This window comes from Diplotaxodon limnothrissa, linkage group LG7 (assembly GCF_057381915.1).
Source record: "Diplotaxodon limnothrissa isolate DT_005_m linkage group LG7, D_limnothrissa_male_GT1.1, whole genome shotgun sequence".
NCBI classification, from domain to species: Eukaryota; Metazoa; Chordata; class Actinopteri; order Cichliformes; family Cichlidae; genus Diplotaxodon; species Diplotaxodon limnothrissa.
The window spans coordinates 16,618,847-16,636,802 of record NC_140602.1 but is presented as its reverse complement, the minus strand read 5'-3'; the positions used below and the strand labels follow the sequence as shown (position 1 = coordinate 16,636,802).

The 17,956-nt window shown below is 41.2% G+C and overlaps 1 protein-coding gene across 2 annotated transcripts in view; it reads right to left on the bottom strand.

Annotated features, from left to right (window-relative positions):
• LOC146628086 (pleckstrin homology domain-containing family A member 5-like) overlaps positions 1–16,169 on the bottom strand; it is a 90,308-nt gene extending 74,139 nt beyond the window's left edge. For both annotated transcript variants that reach the window (XM_085359347.1, XM_085359346.1), the window contains exons 1-3: positions 16,054–16,169; positions 15,856–15,932; positions 13,410–13,467 (exon numbers count right to left, since the gene is read on the bottom strand). In XM_085359347.1, coding sequence (XP_085215473.1) covers positions 13,410–13,467; positions 15,856–15,932; positions 16,054–16,145 — 227 coding nt within the window. In that variant the 5' untranslated portion in view covers positions 16,146–16,169. The remainder of the gene's footprint in view (positions 1–13,409; positions 13,468–15,855; positions 15,933–16,053) is intronic.
• Positions 16,170–17,956: the final 1,787 nt, after the last annotated feature.

Here is a 17,956-nt window from a genome sequence, read left to right as displayed (position 1 = left end):
CTAACTGTATAATCAGAATGATATCATAGCCCATCTATTCACCATTCTGACATTTACGCAGGTTAAATTTCCCATCCTTTTCAAACACACAGTTGAATACACACAGTAAGGACCCTCAGACTAGTGGCAGGCAGTAATAAAGCCATCACACGGGGAGACATTTTGAAGCATTCTCTAAAAGATTCATTTGAACTGGTGGCTAAATCCAGCCACCTTACATGAGAAGCAGAGGTGCATTTATCTGCACCACCAGCAGGGGTCTTACAGTGGAAAACAGTGGGTTTCCTCTCATTCAGAGGAGGAGGAGGAATGCCTGCACACATCACTTTGTGAATTGCAGCACAAATGTGGGAAGGCTGCATTTATCCTTGAGCAAGTACCGTTGATATTTAAAGCAGACTCTCGACTTCTGGAAGCACTCGTCGCTGAATGCTGCAGAAACATACTGCGGAGGGCTGACAGCTGATTAGACTGATGGATCAATATGAGGTGCAGCCATTACTACAGTTATGAAGCCCCTGTCAGCTCACACCACTCTGGCCTCATCTCTCACACACAGCCTCCCAACAAAACTGAAAGCAGGCTGTGTGGAGCTGATACGCCGTATGAAAAGGTGGAAAAGATTGATTTCATTGCAGCTAGTCTCTAAAGGTAACATATGGAGCTTTTTCAACTGCTACTGGTAATGCAATCCCGAGTACGAGGGCACATTTCTGCAAAGTGCAGTAAATGGCTGGAGCTGTTGCTGTATTATAAAGGCTGAAAGACAACAGTAAACCTAATGTAAAGGGGAGGTTTGCAAATGTTTCATGGCACATTAGGGTTTAAGATGCATACTAACAGTGACACATGTACAACTTTTGACTAGCCCTCATACTAAAAGGAAACTTCAACAAAATGCCTTCCGACATTCTATTAAAAAAACAAAAAAATAAAAACCCACCTTGAATTCAAAAGAACATCCAAAGTGAGAGTTTGGGTTAAGGTTATGTCCAGTACCCAGGCATGCATCTCTTTCTAGCTAACTGTGAATCACCTGATCTCAAACAGGCGGCTCAAACTCCAGGATGCAGAAACCCAGCAGGCTTCCATGGCACAGATTTAGATCAAGGGATACACATTTAGCAGTTTGTCCTCCCCTGGGTTTTGTGTGTTTGTTTTTTTATATGTCGTTTCACTGTGGCAAATTCCTCCCGTGTGGTAACTCAGGTGATGCCATTCAGCATGCGATACAAACAAATCAATCACAGCAGCACAGATTATTCAAAGACAGACCTGGCACACAGTTCAAATATTTGTTTAGGCAGGGACAGCTGAGGACAGAGTGTGGGAGGAGCGACTCGCCCACAGAGGAGCAACAAAAGGCACTGTATGCAATCACTGCTACTGTCAGTGCTCATCTCTCTGTCCCACATAAAGTGAACCAAATCCCCTGAAAGTAACTGGCTGTGCATACTATATAGATACTGATTTATTTTCAACAAGTTTTTACATATCTCTACTCTCTGAAGAAGTCGTGACAAACTGCTACTATTTATATCCGTGAGTGCCCCATCTAGTAGCAGTGCACTCAAGTCACGATGGGCCTCGCGCTAAAATGCATGCACACTGGCACACGGTGGGGGGGACTGATGCGCTTGTTAAAAAAAATAAATACATTTTAAAAAAATGAAGTGAGGCGATGCTCAAAAATAGCTATGGAAACCCTTCGCACAGGTACGTTTTATATATAGATGAAGGGCTTTTACAAATGCCAGCAACGCAGATGGGCTAAAGGCTAAGCATCAAGCTCTCTCTTCTAGAAGTGAACAAACAATTACTAGAGATTAGGTAAGGGTTATCACTGTACAAATGAGGTAGTGATATCAAAGGCTAACATCGTAGGGAGACTAAAGCATCTGTGCCGTGGCTGAGCTTAAGAAACACAGATGAGAGCCGTGAAAGGATTAAAAACTTAAGGGGAGAGCCACAAAGAGAAACAATGTCCTGCTAATAGCATGCAAGATGCAGAGCCTAAATAATGCGTACCTATGAAAGCCCACTGTGGGACTGTAGGGGTTGCAGAGGGACAGCGTTGGAAACACTGTTGCCAGGAGAGAGACAGACAAAAAAGCAAAGCCACAGTATCAATAGGACCAAGTAGGTATTAACAGCAGTGTTGAAGTTTCATTTCTACCACTTTTCCTTTTATTTTAACTCTCTGGAAATGTGTGAAATGACAATATGGCCCAATAGTTTAATGGACCCTTTTCACACGAAGGCTTCACTGTGAAAACAGAGATTTGGTTCCGCTTTATAAATAAAGTGGAAGAAAAAAGACAATTTAAAAAAATAAAAAGAAAGAGGCAACCCCCTGCCTGCTTGGATTTGTTAAAGACGAATTCAGAAGTTTAATTTATCTGTATTAGTGGTCCGGAGTCCTCTGTGGACATTTTAACACGGTGCTCCAAGAGCTCACAGCTGTAGAGCATTTGAGCAGAATGATGGCTTCCAAAAGCTCCCTAATCATCACAGACCATCTGGAAAACAACTGGGCCGTGCACTGTCCACTGGACCGAGGTAGACAGACAAGAGAGGCAGAGAGAGAAAGATAAAGCTGGGGAAGGAAAGTAAAAGATTTTTCAGGGTATGATATGGAAGCGGTAACATGTTAAGAGCGTAAGAGATATCCACCACTAATAGATCAGAGAATTGATAACATGGGCAAAAAGTAAAGTATTCCAGTTGCAAATAAAAGTCGCTTTTCCCTTCATCACTCACCGATCAGCTTGCTTTATTTCCACAGATTTCTTTACCATGGGCACCCTGGAAAACAGCTATGAGTAGAAGCTTTATAAATCTCCTCGGGCCTTTCAGAAGCAGCCTGTACGGATTTGAAATGTTCTATATTGTCCTTGTGACTTAAGACTTCATAGCCCTCTGTAATGTACACATTGCAATCAAGGAAAATTGACTATAGTGAAGCGAATGCAGAATGAGACTTAAGCATTATCCCTCGAAAATCAGAATCTGAAAAACTACAACACAGCCAGCATACCAAGTTTTCATACGTAATCCAAAGCATTTGTGGGGTAATAGCAGACTAGAGCATGACCTCCATGGAGGCAGATGTCCCTGGATTCAACCTGACACAACATCAACATTGCAGATTAATACAGGGATTAATCAGGTTCAACAGCTCTCTCAGCATTAAATGAAAGACGCCGCATAACTAAGAGGCTTTAGGACCAAAGAATTACTGTCATCTATATGCTCCCTTACTTAACCCAAAGGTGTGGGCCTACATTTGCTTTATATATTTTGTAAGATTTAACCAGAAAGGGCTCAATTACAGAAATAACTATAAAACAATCACAACATCTGATCACCAGCAAGGCTTGTGTGGACTACAGCAAAGTCATATGTGCAAACACATCCATATCCCACCTAAAACGCCATAGAAGGTGAGTTATGATTATGTTAAAACCCCACCCATATTTTTTGTCCTCCATTTTTTCCTCATGGGATGAAAGGAGAAGCAATCTCTGTGCACACAATTTGTAAACAACATGCACATTACAAAAGGGCTAACTTGGTCTGATGTGGCTTTACACTGAGAAACTGTCTTAATCAGCACCTGGGGCAGCCACCAACATCAGAGCATCTCTTACACATATGTTCACAAGCAGAGCATCTAAACAGATACACACTTTACCCCTCCCAATAGAAGCCAGATGGTGAGGACCCCACCGAGACTTAAAGGCGTGAGAGCAGTGCGAGCAGCTCAAAGCTCGCCTCGCTGACTGTCTGTCTCCCAGTCAGCACCCAGCCACACAACAGAGAGTTATAGATGTGGAGATCAGGATGATGTACAGCAGTCTGGTCTCCCTCTTAAATCACATTACACACACAAGTGCTCTGCAAGAGTACTGAGCACAGACAGTGTTAGTGAGTCAGCAGTCACACACATCAGAGCCTCCCCCTGCCAAGAGGATGAGTAAATATTCTCTCAGCACTTTGCAGTTTGAATAAGACATTGTCCCGTGTGCCTTTTCTTAAAGTTAGTCACGTGTAATGGCCAACTTACAAACAATAACCCAATAGGCTTTGATGTTATGACTGAAAACTAAAATCTGGTTTTCATTTGACTCAAAGTTTGTAATTGAGTCAAATCCAAAATAAGGACAAAATTTCATAATGTACTAAAGAAGGTCAGAGCAGTGACACAGCATTTCATTCACCTCTGTGTAATCTGCAACCGTGAGCTGTATGTTCTGTCCTGCTGCTCCTCTCTGTTGCTCATAGATCTCTTCCTGAAAGGAGCGGGCAGTTCCACCTAATGCTGCTGATACTGGAACACCCTCAAAACCAAGGGTGTGATTTTTTGTGGTGAAACTTGAAACATGCACGTGTGACTAACATCAGTTTGTCTTAAAGTGGTAAACAGAGGAACTTCAAAGCTTTTTTTTTCCAGGCCACTCCACATGGAAAGCAGTTTTGACATCCGTCATTCACCACAGACTTGCATTCAATCTAAGCTATCAATCAACGCTGGCTTTTAGACACGCAGGACTCTTAACCTGTGCACCGTGTATAAATAAATAAAACAAATAAACCCCATACACACAGACGTTGATCTCTTCCTGCTGCGTCCACATGCAGAACATTTTCATACATTTCTGATGTCAGCCTGGTAAAGAGAGTTTGCCCAGAAGTAGCTCATTGTTTTAACATATGACACGAGGAGCGAGCGCTGGATCAGACTGAGAAACCGCTCACTCACTGGATGGCAACTTGTGGTTTTCTAATTCTAATTTTAATAATGACCACAATCTGCAAAATTAACTTAAGGTTTTATTAACATGACCTGAAACCAGTAAAGGCACAAATTCATGAGGAAAATGTTTACAGTGGTCACGGAGTGAGGGAGCTGAGAGGCGCTTTCACAGTCGCAGACATCTAAATAACCACAGGAGTTGCTCTCGACTGGTCCCTTAAGAAGAATGCAGGTTTTTCCATGGGTTCACTTTTCAGACCCAGAAGGTTCATACATCTTTTATACAGCCTGTGATGAGGGACTACAACTCAAAGGACAGCATGCAAGCATATCGCTACATCATCCAGTTGTGTGCATGCAGCATCCCCTGTTTACCACTAGCATCTGTGGTGTAATGAGGTCGATCTAACCTTACAAATGTCAGAAAATTTGAATGTTTTTTCTTGTAAATTTGTGGCTTTATTTCATAAATTTGCATCTTTAATCTCAGAAACTCAGGAGTTTGTTTCTGAATATTAACTCCCTTCTTCTGGCTTTCTAATTAATTTTTCTGTGCACTGTCACAATTCTTTATCACTGAGTAGTTTCTTGTGTGGCCTCCCAGCTTAAAGGTTTGTGTGTCACCTCAATTTTTAACAAGTGCTCAAATTTCCTACAATGTACAAGGAGGAAGTTAGTAGAATCAGAAATGAATTACCTTGTACATGTGATTGTGGTCATCTGTCTTTGTGAGGCAGACTGGCAGGCTTTCCTATGCGCACCCTGTTTCTCATACAATGTCTTGTGGAACAAGCTACAGCTCTTGCAATACAAATGAAAGGAACTGGCTTTACTTGTTCCCTCTATAATAAATCTCTTGATATACTACGAGCCAGGGCACATATGGTAAAAAAAAGCCTTCTCTGCATGACTGATCACAGCTTTGCTTTCACAAGTCAGGGTTTAAATAACCTGTAGGTGTTATCAGACAATTTAATATACAACCTTAACTTGCATCTATTTATTTTCAAGTCCAAGGGCTTGATTCTGTGCCTTCCTCTCCACTTCCATGACTGGATTTTCAGGGTTACATAATCAGGGCTGATATAAGGCTTTGCTCACAGCTATGGTTTATTTCCTGGAGAGAAGGGAGTGTCTTTAAATGTCTGTCATAACTGTCATTCTCACAGTTAAGGAGGGTTCATAGGGACTCCCATCGTTCTTACACAGAAGGATTAGGACCTCAACTCTGAGTTCTTGAAAAGCTACTGACAATGATGCAGCAAACCCAGGTAGAAATGAGAAATGAGAAATAGAGTGAAGTCATTCTTCAATTTTAAAAAAATCATTTTCACTCTGGTCAATAAAAACAAACTCCCCCACCCCCTACCCCATCTTCGAGGGCTGTGACTTTTTAATCTCCATCTTATGATCGCTGATAAGACGCCTGGGTTTACTGAAACTCCAGATGTCATTGTCTGAAAATGAGACTTTAAAAGACAAAAGGCAAGCCAAAAACACTGGTAAAGGTGAATGCATCGAATGCAATAAAATGTTTGTGAACCCATTCGAATTACCAGGACTTCTGCATTGATTATTTGCAATTAGTGCTCTGACTTTCATCCACTGTATGTTTCAGCTGTCAGAAAATTTGAATGTTTTTTCTTGTAAATTTGTGGCTTTATTTCATAAATTTGCATCTTTAATCTCAGAAACTCAGGAGTTTGTTTCTGAATATTAACTCCCTTCTTCTGGCTTTCTAATTAATTTTTCTGTGCACTGTCACAATTCTTTATCACTGAGTAGTTTCTTGTGTGGCCTCCCAGCTTAAAGGTTTGTGTGTCACCTCAATTTTTAACAAGTGCTCAAATTTCCTACAATGTACAAGGAGGAAGTTAGTAGAATCAGAAATGAATTACCTTGTACATGTGATTGTGGTCATCTGTCTTTGTGAGGCAGACTGGCAGGCTTTCCTATGCGCACCCTGCTTCTCATACAATGTCTTGTGGAACAAGCTACAGCTCTTGCAATACAAATGAAAGGAACTGGCTTTACTTGTTCCCTCTATAATAAATCTCTTGATATACTACGAGCCAGGGCACATATGGTAAAAAAAAGCCTTCTCTGCATGACTGATCACAGCTTTGCTTTCACAAGTCAGGGTTTAAATAACCTGTAGGTGTTATCAGACAATTTAATATACAACCTTAACTTGCATCTATTTATTTTCAAGTCCAAGGGCTTGATTCTGTGCCTTCCTCTCCACTTCCATGACTGGATTTTCAGGGTTACATAATCAGGGCTGATATAAGGCTTTGCTCACAGCTATGGTTTATTTCCTGGAGAGAAGGGAGTGTCTTTAAATGTCTGCCATAACTGTCATTCTCACAGTTAAGGAGGGTTCATAGGGACTCCCATCGTTCTTACACAGAAGGATTAGGACCTCAACTCTGAGTTCTTGAAAAGCTACTGACAATGATGCAGCAAACCCAGGTAGAAATGAGAAATGAGAAATAGAGTGAAGTCATTCTTCAATTTTAAAAAAATCATTTTCACTCTGGTCAATAAAAACAAACTCCCCTACCCCATCTTCGAGGGCTGTGACTTTTTAATCTCCATCTTATGATCGCTGATAAGACGCCTGGGTTTACTGAAACTCCAGATGTCATTGTCTGAAAATGAGACTTTAAAAGACACAAGGCAAGCCAAAAACACTGGTAAAGGTGAATGCATCGAATGCAATAAAATGTTTGTGAACCCATTCGAATTACCAGGACTTCTGCATTGATTATTTGCAATTAGTGCTCTGACTTTCATCCACTGTATGTTTCAGCTGAGGCAAAGGACTGCTCAACACCTTGGAGTCACTGAAAGAGCAATACCATAAAATTGTATCAGTAAGCTTTTCAGGATACTGTCAGGGCAGCAGTCCATGACCTACAGCTTAAGAGAGGTTGGGAGATGCAGTAAGATCACAATCCCAAAGCACACAGTCAAATCAGTGACACGAATGGTTAAAAATGAAGAAAAATCCTGTTTTAGTATTGCAAAACTGACCTTAGCCCAATTGGGATGCTGTGGCATGACCTGAAGAAGGCTGTTGAATGAAGACATCCCAGAAATACTGATGAACTGAGGCAGTTTTGTAGGAAGAAAAGATCCAAAATTCCTCCTCATCATTGTGCAAGTCTCATAAGCAGCTACAGGAAATGTCTGAGAAAGGTTGCTGCTGCTGGAGTAGCTCAACTTTAAGTCTAAAAGTTTACTTAAGTTTTTTTTTACCCTGCAAGGACACGAAAACTGTTTGGGTGTTATTACTTTAGTCAGACATGTCTATAACTGTTACTTAGATGACACTGACATTCAGCCAGCTTGCCAACTTCAAAGGTTGTAATATTTCTGTTGTGTTCACAGCTTGTTTCTACAGTCACTGCAACTATGCAGAGGTAAATAAAAATTAAGATATAAAAATACTAATAGCTCATCAACTGGGGATGAACCCCTACGGCCACTCCTGCAAGTGGTGCACCCAAAGGAGGGTGGACCATGTAGGCCTCCAGACAGACAGATTGGTGCAGCATCCTCCTGTGACGCTATACTGGTCTGTTGTGATAAAGAGTAAGACAACATACATTTCTATCCTCATCTATGGTCATGAACTCTCGGTAGTGACTGAAAGAATGAGATCAAGGATACAAACGATGGAAATGAGCTTCCTCCAAAGGGTGGCTGTACTCTCCCTTAGAAACAGGGTGAAGAGCTCAATAATTTGGGAGGGGCTCAGAGTGGAGCCTCTACTCCTCCACATGGAAAGGAGCCAGCTGATGTGGTTCAGGCATCTAACTGGGATGCCTCCTAGAAAGCGTTTTTTCAGGCATGCGCTACCAGCAGGAGGCCCCAGGATAGAACATAATGGAGAGACTTTGTCTCTTGTTCGGGAATGTGTCAGTGTCCTCTGGGATGAGCTGGAGGAGGTGGTCGGTGAGGGAGGCCTGGACATCTCTGCTGAGACTGCTGCCCCAGTGACCTGAACCCGGATAACCAGCCGAGCCGGAGGCAGGGAGGATAGTTGGATGTATACTAACATAATTTCAAACAGAACATCCTCTTTAGGTTCAAAGTGTATTTCTTTTGAACAAGAGATTTAATGTGAGTCAGTATGAAAAATATTGACTTATTATAGGCCAGTATCAACGATGCTAACTGATATCAACATATTAGCATATAACATAACATTTATAGATGCCAGCAGCTGTACCACACAAGATTTGCCCCATACAAATGTCAAAGAGCTAAAAGCTTTTTTGTAAAGAATGAAGATCCCTCCCTTGCACAAAAGATGGAACAGATAATTAACATAGCAAATAAGCAGAACAAAAAAACCCCACACTGCATCAGCAATCAGTCAGATTGTTATTTAAAACACCGATGTTGCTGCATCCCAACAGGAAACCTATTATAAGCAGAATCTAGGTTATCAATTTAAAAAAAAAAACACAGTCATTAAAAAGATTATTATATGAACTTCATTATTTAGTTTTGATGGACATTAACCACCAATGAATATTTGTCTGGGAGTAACCTGACACGTGAGTACACGGGCTTTTAAAGCAGAGAAAGCCAACAGCTAAACACAGATCCACTGAGGAGATTTTTGTCATAATTGACGGCATTTTAATTGACATGCTTTCTTCTGCTCTGAGTGATGAATTATGCAGCAGCAGAAGTGAATAGCCTAATGAAAATGGTAGTTGGAGAGCAGACTAGCACGATATGTATATTTTATGTTGCATTTCACACTGATAAGCTATTGGAAACGGTAAGTTGTCCTCAAAGCTCACTTGCAAAAAGTCGTCAAATGAAGCATTACTAACTGGACAGCCATCAAGCAAAACTGTAGGGTCACATGCAGACTGCTTATTACTCACTCATTAGGCTTCAAAACAAGATAACAGCAGTCTCTTTGACAAACCTAGCGCAATTATCCCTGAGTTCAGCAGTTTGCGGGGTTTTTTTTGTTTTTTTTTCCATTCCCAGACAGAATTAATGAGACAAGAATAGCAAACAAAGACTGGGAACTGACTTCTGCACCTGTCTTTCATAAACATATTTACACTTACAGCATCGACGAGGCAGCAAACTTACAATTAGGGTCACCGCTTTCCTACTATATATTAATGCTATGACACCTTTGCTTCACTCAAAGTCACTTCACCTAAGTTGCCCTGACACACACTTCTGAGAGGTTTTCACAGGTCTGGAATGCTCATTAGCAAAATGTGACAAAACACAGCAAAAAGTGCCTAAATCCCAGGCCCACTTCTTGTTCAAAATGAGGCTTGAGTTAGAATCTGGGATTATGTGCTATGGAGATAAAATGAAAAAACAAATCTGCCAGATGGACCAGTCTCATAAAATACTGTTTCATCACAAATAATAACAAGCTGAACAGATTTGGGTGGCTGCTGGATTTACTCATAGACACGAGGGAGAGAAAATGTCTTAAAATAAAAGTAGAAATGCTTGACTTTGCCTGCAGTAGTCTGCACAGAGCAATGCATATAGTTTTTGTGCTTGTATATACTTTTGTAAAAGATGTATCTTCAGCATCCAGGAGTGCATAGAGGTTAAGTTAATGAGAGATAGGACCCAACTTCTAAGGTGTCTACTATTCTTATATGTGGATTATCATCTCAGAGTAAAGTCAGGAGAATAGCTGAAGTGTTCTCTGATTTATTACCAAGTTCAACAGCTGTGGAGGTGGCCAAAACTCCTGACTTAAAAATTTGGATGCAGTCATACTTAGGTACATCTGGCATTTTTACTGAAGCATCTTAGCAAAAAGGACCGGCACACTTTCAGTGCCTGCAGTCCTGTCAGACATGGAAGCAAAGCACTTGCACTGCACTGACTGTTTTGACTGCCTGTGAATGAAATTAACAAGTTAACAGCTTGCTGATTTCTACCTCACCAGGATCTCTGTTACTTGGGTAGCGAGCACCCACCACCTGCCAGTTGGAACACACCACAAAGTTAAAAAAAAGAAAAAAAAAATCCTATTTTTGCATCAGGCAACCCAGAAACCAATCCAGAAAAGTGGTGCGAGTCTGAGGAGAGCAGTAAGCTATGATTGATTCAATTAACATCTCCAGTGACCTTCACTCATTCAGAACTCACGGCGACACAAACTAATCAAATCTTGGGACGGAGCATGCCTCTAGTCCACACTATCAGACCAACAACCTGCAATTCATCCTTCCCAGCACATCTCATCAGAGGACAGCCTGCGTCAGCACAATCTGCTCCTTGATGCTCACACTGTGTAACCCGACGGTAACAGCCAAGCCACACAGCCAGCATGTGAATAAGCCAGATCCTTTGGCACAAGGTTTTTTTTTTCCGCTTTCTAGCAAAACAGCCACAGAAATTGATCAATAAACGTGTCTATATTTCACACAAGTGTGTGTTTAGAGCCACTGCTTGAATATAAAAAAAAAGGATCTCCAAACTTGTGATATTTAATACAAAAATGATGACAAAGCAATAATAACCTACTGTAAAACGTAAGAACAGCTGTCACTGGGCTAATTGTACTGGAGAGCTTTGAGAGGCTTTTACTGGCAACCTCACACAAAGCCTCAAAATGCCTCAAGGACCGTCCAAGACAGTTATCACATAAAGCTATCAACAAAGCTCTATGTCAAAACATGAGTCACAATGAAATTAACAGGCATGGTTTTACGCAACCTCGTAACGTAAAGCATAAAAACACCTTAAAGATGTCTTGATCGCTGATCTTGTGCCCTAAGTTGACCAAATATTTTTCCAGCATGTGCCACCATCTTTAAAACACTCGCAGTTCTGACGACATGACTCAAATTCTAAAAGCTCTTGCTAAGTTAAAACAACAAAAGAAGCAAAGTCGTTCCCAAGAAACAGGACGGGGTAAATGTTTACTTACTAAAAGAGGACACAGAAGGAAGATGGTGAAAGTGTCGGTCAAATGTTGGTCACATTGCTCCGTGTTACTAGATTTTCATTACTGTTTTAAAAAAGAGGGAATTGCTATTGAAGGTCAACAGAAGGGAGAATCAGTATGCTGAACCCGTTTCTCTGTGTATTTTACTTGCTTCGCTTCAGTTTAGGACAAGCTCAGTTGAATCAGCCATCCGCATATTTTTGTTTACTCTGACCCTGCTGAAGCGCCAGTATGCCAGTATATGAGATAAAAGGCAACGATATCATTTAAAATGCTTTTACTTTTTCACAGTTTTGACTAAAATTCAACCTACGGCTTAAACCAAATGTGTTTTTTCTCACAAAATGCAGATGGCCTGCTTTGTGGGGGGGCAGGATGATTAGTTTGTGAGTTGTTTTACAGGCAACATTACCATGTCATTGGACTGTGCCAAAATCACAGTGATCATCTAATGAATGTCTTCCTCAAGTCTGTTTTGCACCGAGAAGCTGAGATAAAACACTGGAATATAAAATTACTGCCTTTCAGTCCGACTGCCTGGCAGCCTGCCACATGAAGCTCCTCAAATTCATGAGGAAGTCAAAGGAGAGAGGATTCGATGAGAATAATAGGGTATAATATCCTATTTTCATATGGCGCGTATGCTATATCCTCAGTCATTCAGAAGCCTTCTTGTACTTTGGCAGAGATGTTCACATACTACGCATCTATACGTGCCGTGCAACGTAATTGCAAGAGAACATGCAAAATAACAACATATTTCCCCCCTCATACCCTTGGATTTGGAGGACAGATGATGAATCAGACCCCAATGAATGACAGCACTTGTGATCTCTTTTGATTAGCCGCATACATCAGGCTACTGGGGGAAGAGAGCAAAATGTGAAATTTACTGTATTTCAAAGACTATGGCCGACTGCTCACGTAATTCATGCAGAACCTGGGCTTCACACGGAGAGGGTCACGAACTGAACAAAGTGTTTTAGTGGACACAGAGGATATATGACATTCTCCCCTGCCCACACAGCCACAAGAAATTAGCATACCTGAGATATGATGTAGGAATAAAAAAATGTCAAAAAAAATCACTGGAAGGAGACTTTGAATGAGAAGCCATTTACGTTTCCTTTAGCAGAGTGGACTGGCATGTAGTATTTCGGAAATATTCTCCAGCATCTATTTAGGGACAAGTGTCATCCTGAAATGTGAGGAGCCGTATAAACCCAAACAGCGAGGATAACTGTCAGAAAAAGAGAACGCATTATACTTTGGCTCAACTCTTCCAAGCAGACTCAGCTTTGAGCAGGGTAAGTCTGAATAAATACAAACAGCTTGCAAGAGGAAAGCAAGCACACTGTGTCCATGTCTGCCTGTTATTTGCACAATGTAGCTGTGTAATCATTAACTTTTGGGATAGGCCACACAAAAAGGGAGTAAAGGTTCCAAATTTACAACCTCTTTATATTGACACATCCACCACAAGGCGTGTTTTCAGGAGCTGCAGACTATTGAGAGGAGCGTTTCATTCCTCTGAGGTGACTTAAGTGGAAATAAATTAATTTATGCTTGTAATCGAGGTACCACGGTGGCGCGCAACGGGGAAGTGTTTTGAATTTAGATGACATGTTTGTATGCAGAGGTCCTAAGGTTGCGATGGGTGTGCGTGTCATGCGGTAAAATAGGCGGGAAACTCACTTGATAAAGCACCGTGCTCCCTCAAACGTATATCCCTCCTCCCATCCGGTGGGTAAGTCTGTGAAAGAAGGAAAGGTGGACAAATATGTGAACAATCATGCAGCCATCAGCCACATTAAAAATCACTGAGAGGTGAAGCAAATAACATTGATCATGTCATTACGATGCTATGTTCTGTTGGGGTTCTGTTGGGCCTCTTGGGTCCTGACATTCATAAAGATGCAGACCGAGCACACACCACCATGAAAAAGACATTTCCTGATGGGACGACTTGTGCTGCCAGACTGCAAATACTTCTCGTGAATGGTCTTTAACCTCTTAAGACCCGAACTCTTCCAAAGCATGCATTTTTAATTTCTCTTTGATATTTGGGCATATTGGCACTCGATGAATGTAAAAAACAAAGAATTACCAGATTTTTTTTAACCTTATTTTTGTTTCTAAGAAAAATGAGAGCCACATATGAGGATATTCGTTTAAAATTTCGATAGAACAGTGGCAGTATAATGTCCTCCTAAGTGGATATCAGGCCCTTGCAGAGTAAAATTGAGTATTTTGGTCTAAATAACACAAAATGTGATGTCCACATATGTAGATGCCAGGTCCTAGGAGGTTAAAGCTCCATGAGTGAGCACCAGAACAAGTCTAGTCCATGAAGCCCCGCTCAGCAATCCACCTGCAGCCAGTGTAGTAGAAGCTGATGCTACACAACACCTCCAGCATGCATGTATGTATGAGTGTTTGTCCCAGAAAGTTAAAGGTGTTTTGGCCAGACATGAAAGACCCACTTACCCAAAACTAGGCAACCACCTTGAAAATTTAGAGTTTCTCAAATTTTCAAGCAAATTTCGAAAGTTCCAGTTTGTTAAAAAGGAGAAATGTTTAAAAATTTGAAAAATATGTTTTGAAAAAAAGCAATAGGAGGCAAAGAATAAATAAATAAAACTGCTATGAAATTAGAATATGAAAATTGGCAGCTCTCCTCCTAACACCCTCCCATCAGACAAATGCAGGCATCTGCTCGTGCTTCACAAAAGCTAAAACTCACTCAAAGCTGAGCTTCACATGGGATTCAAAAACTGCTCTGCTTTGTAAAAGTCCTCTACTTAATCCATCGCACTACTGCATATTTTCTGCACAAACTTTACTTTTTGCCCAAGTACTTCATTACAAGCTAGATTTTCTAGTGCCCTGAACGAGAGCCCAGAAAAAGTGCGAGTTTACTCCCCTCTTCATTCACATGAATTAGTGAGTGACACCAAAAATATGCTGCCTCTGCCAGCTTTATGCATCACCTTTAGGGTTGGAACTAATTATTCCGCCTGTGCTCAATTTGTCACTTAGTTTCTTGATAAATCAGTTCAGTCATCTGGTCAATAAACTGACTGAGAATACATTCAAATTTTGTGGTTTTGCCCCCGGAAACCACAAAAAAATATCTCATTTACTATTACACAACGCTAATAAAAGCATATCATTGCAACTGAAAAGAACAGAGCTATATCATGATATTAGTAATTATTTTTTTTAGAATAGCTGCCTGCCTTCTGGGCTTCAGCTCTGTGGTGAAATACTGATGGACATTTTTCAATTTTTGATACTAATAGAATACAATTTTTTAAAGAAAAGAAAATGTATGAACTCACACATTATTAAAAAAAAAAAAAACTCATTGGTTGCAGCCATATTCAGATGAAGCAGACACTCTTAACAGGAGAGGGGGTGCTTGAAGTTAAAGAAGAGCTTGCTGCTGCTGTATATAGTTGCATCATAATCTCACCAGAAAAGCGCACTAAGCAGCTAATTGTACCATGTCTCTAAGATAAGTCAAGCTTTTTGTAGGAATATATATATATATATATATATATATATAAGCTCACTGCAAAAAAAATTAATGATGAAATTCAGCAGAGCTATACTTCAATCTGCTACAGTTTTCCTGCTTACCTGTCACACAGGAGCTTACTGTTAAGTAGGGTCCTGTGTCAAAACACTTAAATGCACTAATCTTACTCCCCTGCACGGTCAACATAATGCGTTGGGTTATTCAAAGCCAAAACAAAAACAAAAAAACGACTTCCTACATTTGTTTACGTGCTTTAGTTGCTATTAGGCTAAAGGTCACCTCTTCACTAGTTCTCGGGCGATATTGGCTAGTGTCCACTCTTCAACTCCACTGACTGACCACCCTGGGGAGAGGCAGCAGCGAAGGAAGTGGCACTAGCTGGGCAGAGGTGGGCACGAGAGGGCTCAATTTTCACAGCACGAGCGACAAAAACCCACTCGTGTGTTAAGAAACACGGCGTGGATATCACAGCCTCTCTCTCTCACACACACGCACAGCGTGGGAAGTGTTCGCTTTTGGGTAACACAACAACAACACACTGCCGGGGCGAACACGAAAGGCGTTCAAGATAAGAGAAAAACTTGACAGTGACATCTTTACCTGGAGTTTTCCTGTGCCCGGTTATAACTGCCTCACCACTTACTGGATGCAGCCAGGTTGTACTCTTGGCTTCTTCGCTGTTGAGAAGGAGAGACAGAGAGAAAGAGCGAGATATGCGTTCAAATCCAGCGGTGACTTTGTTCGAAATAGAAACGAGCAGAATGACTTGAAGCGTTTGCCTTTGGAAGGGATATTTACTTAACGAAGAAGACACGTCCATCCCGAGTAACACCATAACTCCAGGAAGACGGGAGACAAGAAATCCACTCGGGTTGTAGCTCCGCCGCCATGTCTGGCAGTACTGTATGACAATCGCGCGGCTCCGCTCTCCCAGGCAGCGCGTACACGGAAACCTTGGCAACGGCGGGTGGCTGAGAGCAGGGTGTAGAGCAGACAGGTAAAGTCCATTCATTTGTATGGGAGAATAATGGCTGGACAGCCGAGGGTTTTTTTTTTAACCCAAAATGTATTTTATTTCTTTACTGACACAATAAAAGAGTTATTTTACTTTTAGGTAAGTTTTTGCATCGCTGTGTACATGGCTTTAGTCAAAAAAGTCCTTTTGGATTTATGGTTCTTTATGATTCTCTACGACTTAAATATACAGCCAGGATATTAAACCACATGTCCAATCAGCAAACTCACATGACAGCAACTCGGTGCATTTAGGCATGTAGACATAGTCAGGGCGACCTGCTGAAGTTGAAAACTGAACATCGGTTTCCCAGCAGCCACTTTTTAAGTGGTATGGTTGTTGGTGCCACATGGGCTGGTCTGGGTATTTCAGAAACTCCTGATCGTCTGTGGTTGGGTGGGATTTTCCCCGAAGATCCATCTCTGGTGTTTACAGATAGTGTAAAAACATGTACTCTGCGCAACAATGTCTCTCACAATGTCTCCTCTCACAATGAAGTGAGAGGACACTGCTTTAAAATGAGAGGGTTGTAACTAAATTAGTTGCTGTAACGGTGTAGGATTAGATATTTTCTTAGTACAGGTAGTCACGCTCAAATCATATCAAACTGTTTTTTGATTTGTTTTTTTTTAACATGAAAATGTATTCAGTATACTACATTGGTCTCCAGAGTCAGCAGATCTCAATCCAGTAGAGCAGCTTTGGGATGTGATGGAAGAGATGTGCATCATGGATGCACAGCCAACAAATCTGCAGCAACTGAGTGATGCTATCATATCGATATGGACCAAAATCTCTGAGCAGTGTTTCCAGCACCTTGTTGAATCTATGTCAAGAAGACTTGACATAGATTTCTAGACATAGAAGGCAAAATGGAGTCCAACCCAGTACTAGCAAGGTGTACCTAACAAAGTGTTCGGTGAGTGTATATTTTCTGTTTTGCACCCTTACACTCTTCACATTCTTTATATGTTTTTTTTTCCTTCTATGTCTCGTCTGTGGGATCTGGTTGCTACATCATAGTACAGATGTCAGTGGTGAATGCAGGCGCCCATCTCACACATTTGTTCCCACCAATAATAACATAACTTCCAGGCATGTTGAATTGGCACCTGATGACTGATTTTAACATTTTTTCTTCTATATAAAAAAAGACATTTCTATCAGAAACGGGGGCAGAAGAGGTCTAAAATTCACCAGAAGGAAAATAAGTGTCAGTAATTCCTTGGGGAAGACCTCGAGACCTTCTGCTTAATCCACACTCACCCCCCAGTGCTCAAACAAAACCTGTGCCCATGGCTGTCGTTGTAGCTTTTCTACATACAAAGGCACATTAAGCATAAGGGGGGGGGGAGAAGATAAACCTGCCACTAGCGCCCCAGGACAAAATTGATCTGCTGGACCTCCAAAAGCCTTTTTTCACTTTAGACATTTTTAATCAAAACTCAAATCCTCTCTCCTCTTCATGTTCAAATAGTGCCCCCGAGTCACATCGGCTAATAGCAGGAACCACTTTGAGGCTCTTATAGTGTTAGATGGTATTGTGCTTTTGTGGTACATATTCCAAAACAAATGATCAATTAAATTAGCTCAAACCAGATGATGCACAGACAGTCTGGAGTTTTCTGAGGAACATCCATTGTCATAGGAAAGTTCCCTTCTTCATGTGCTTGGGGGGCACAGACT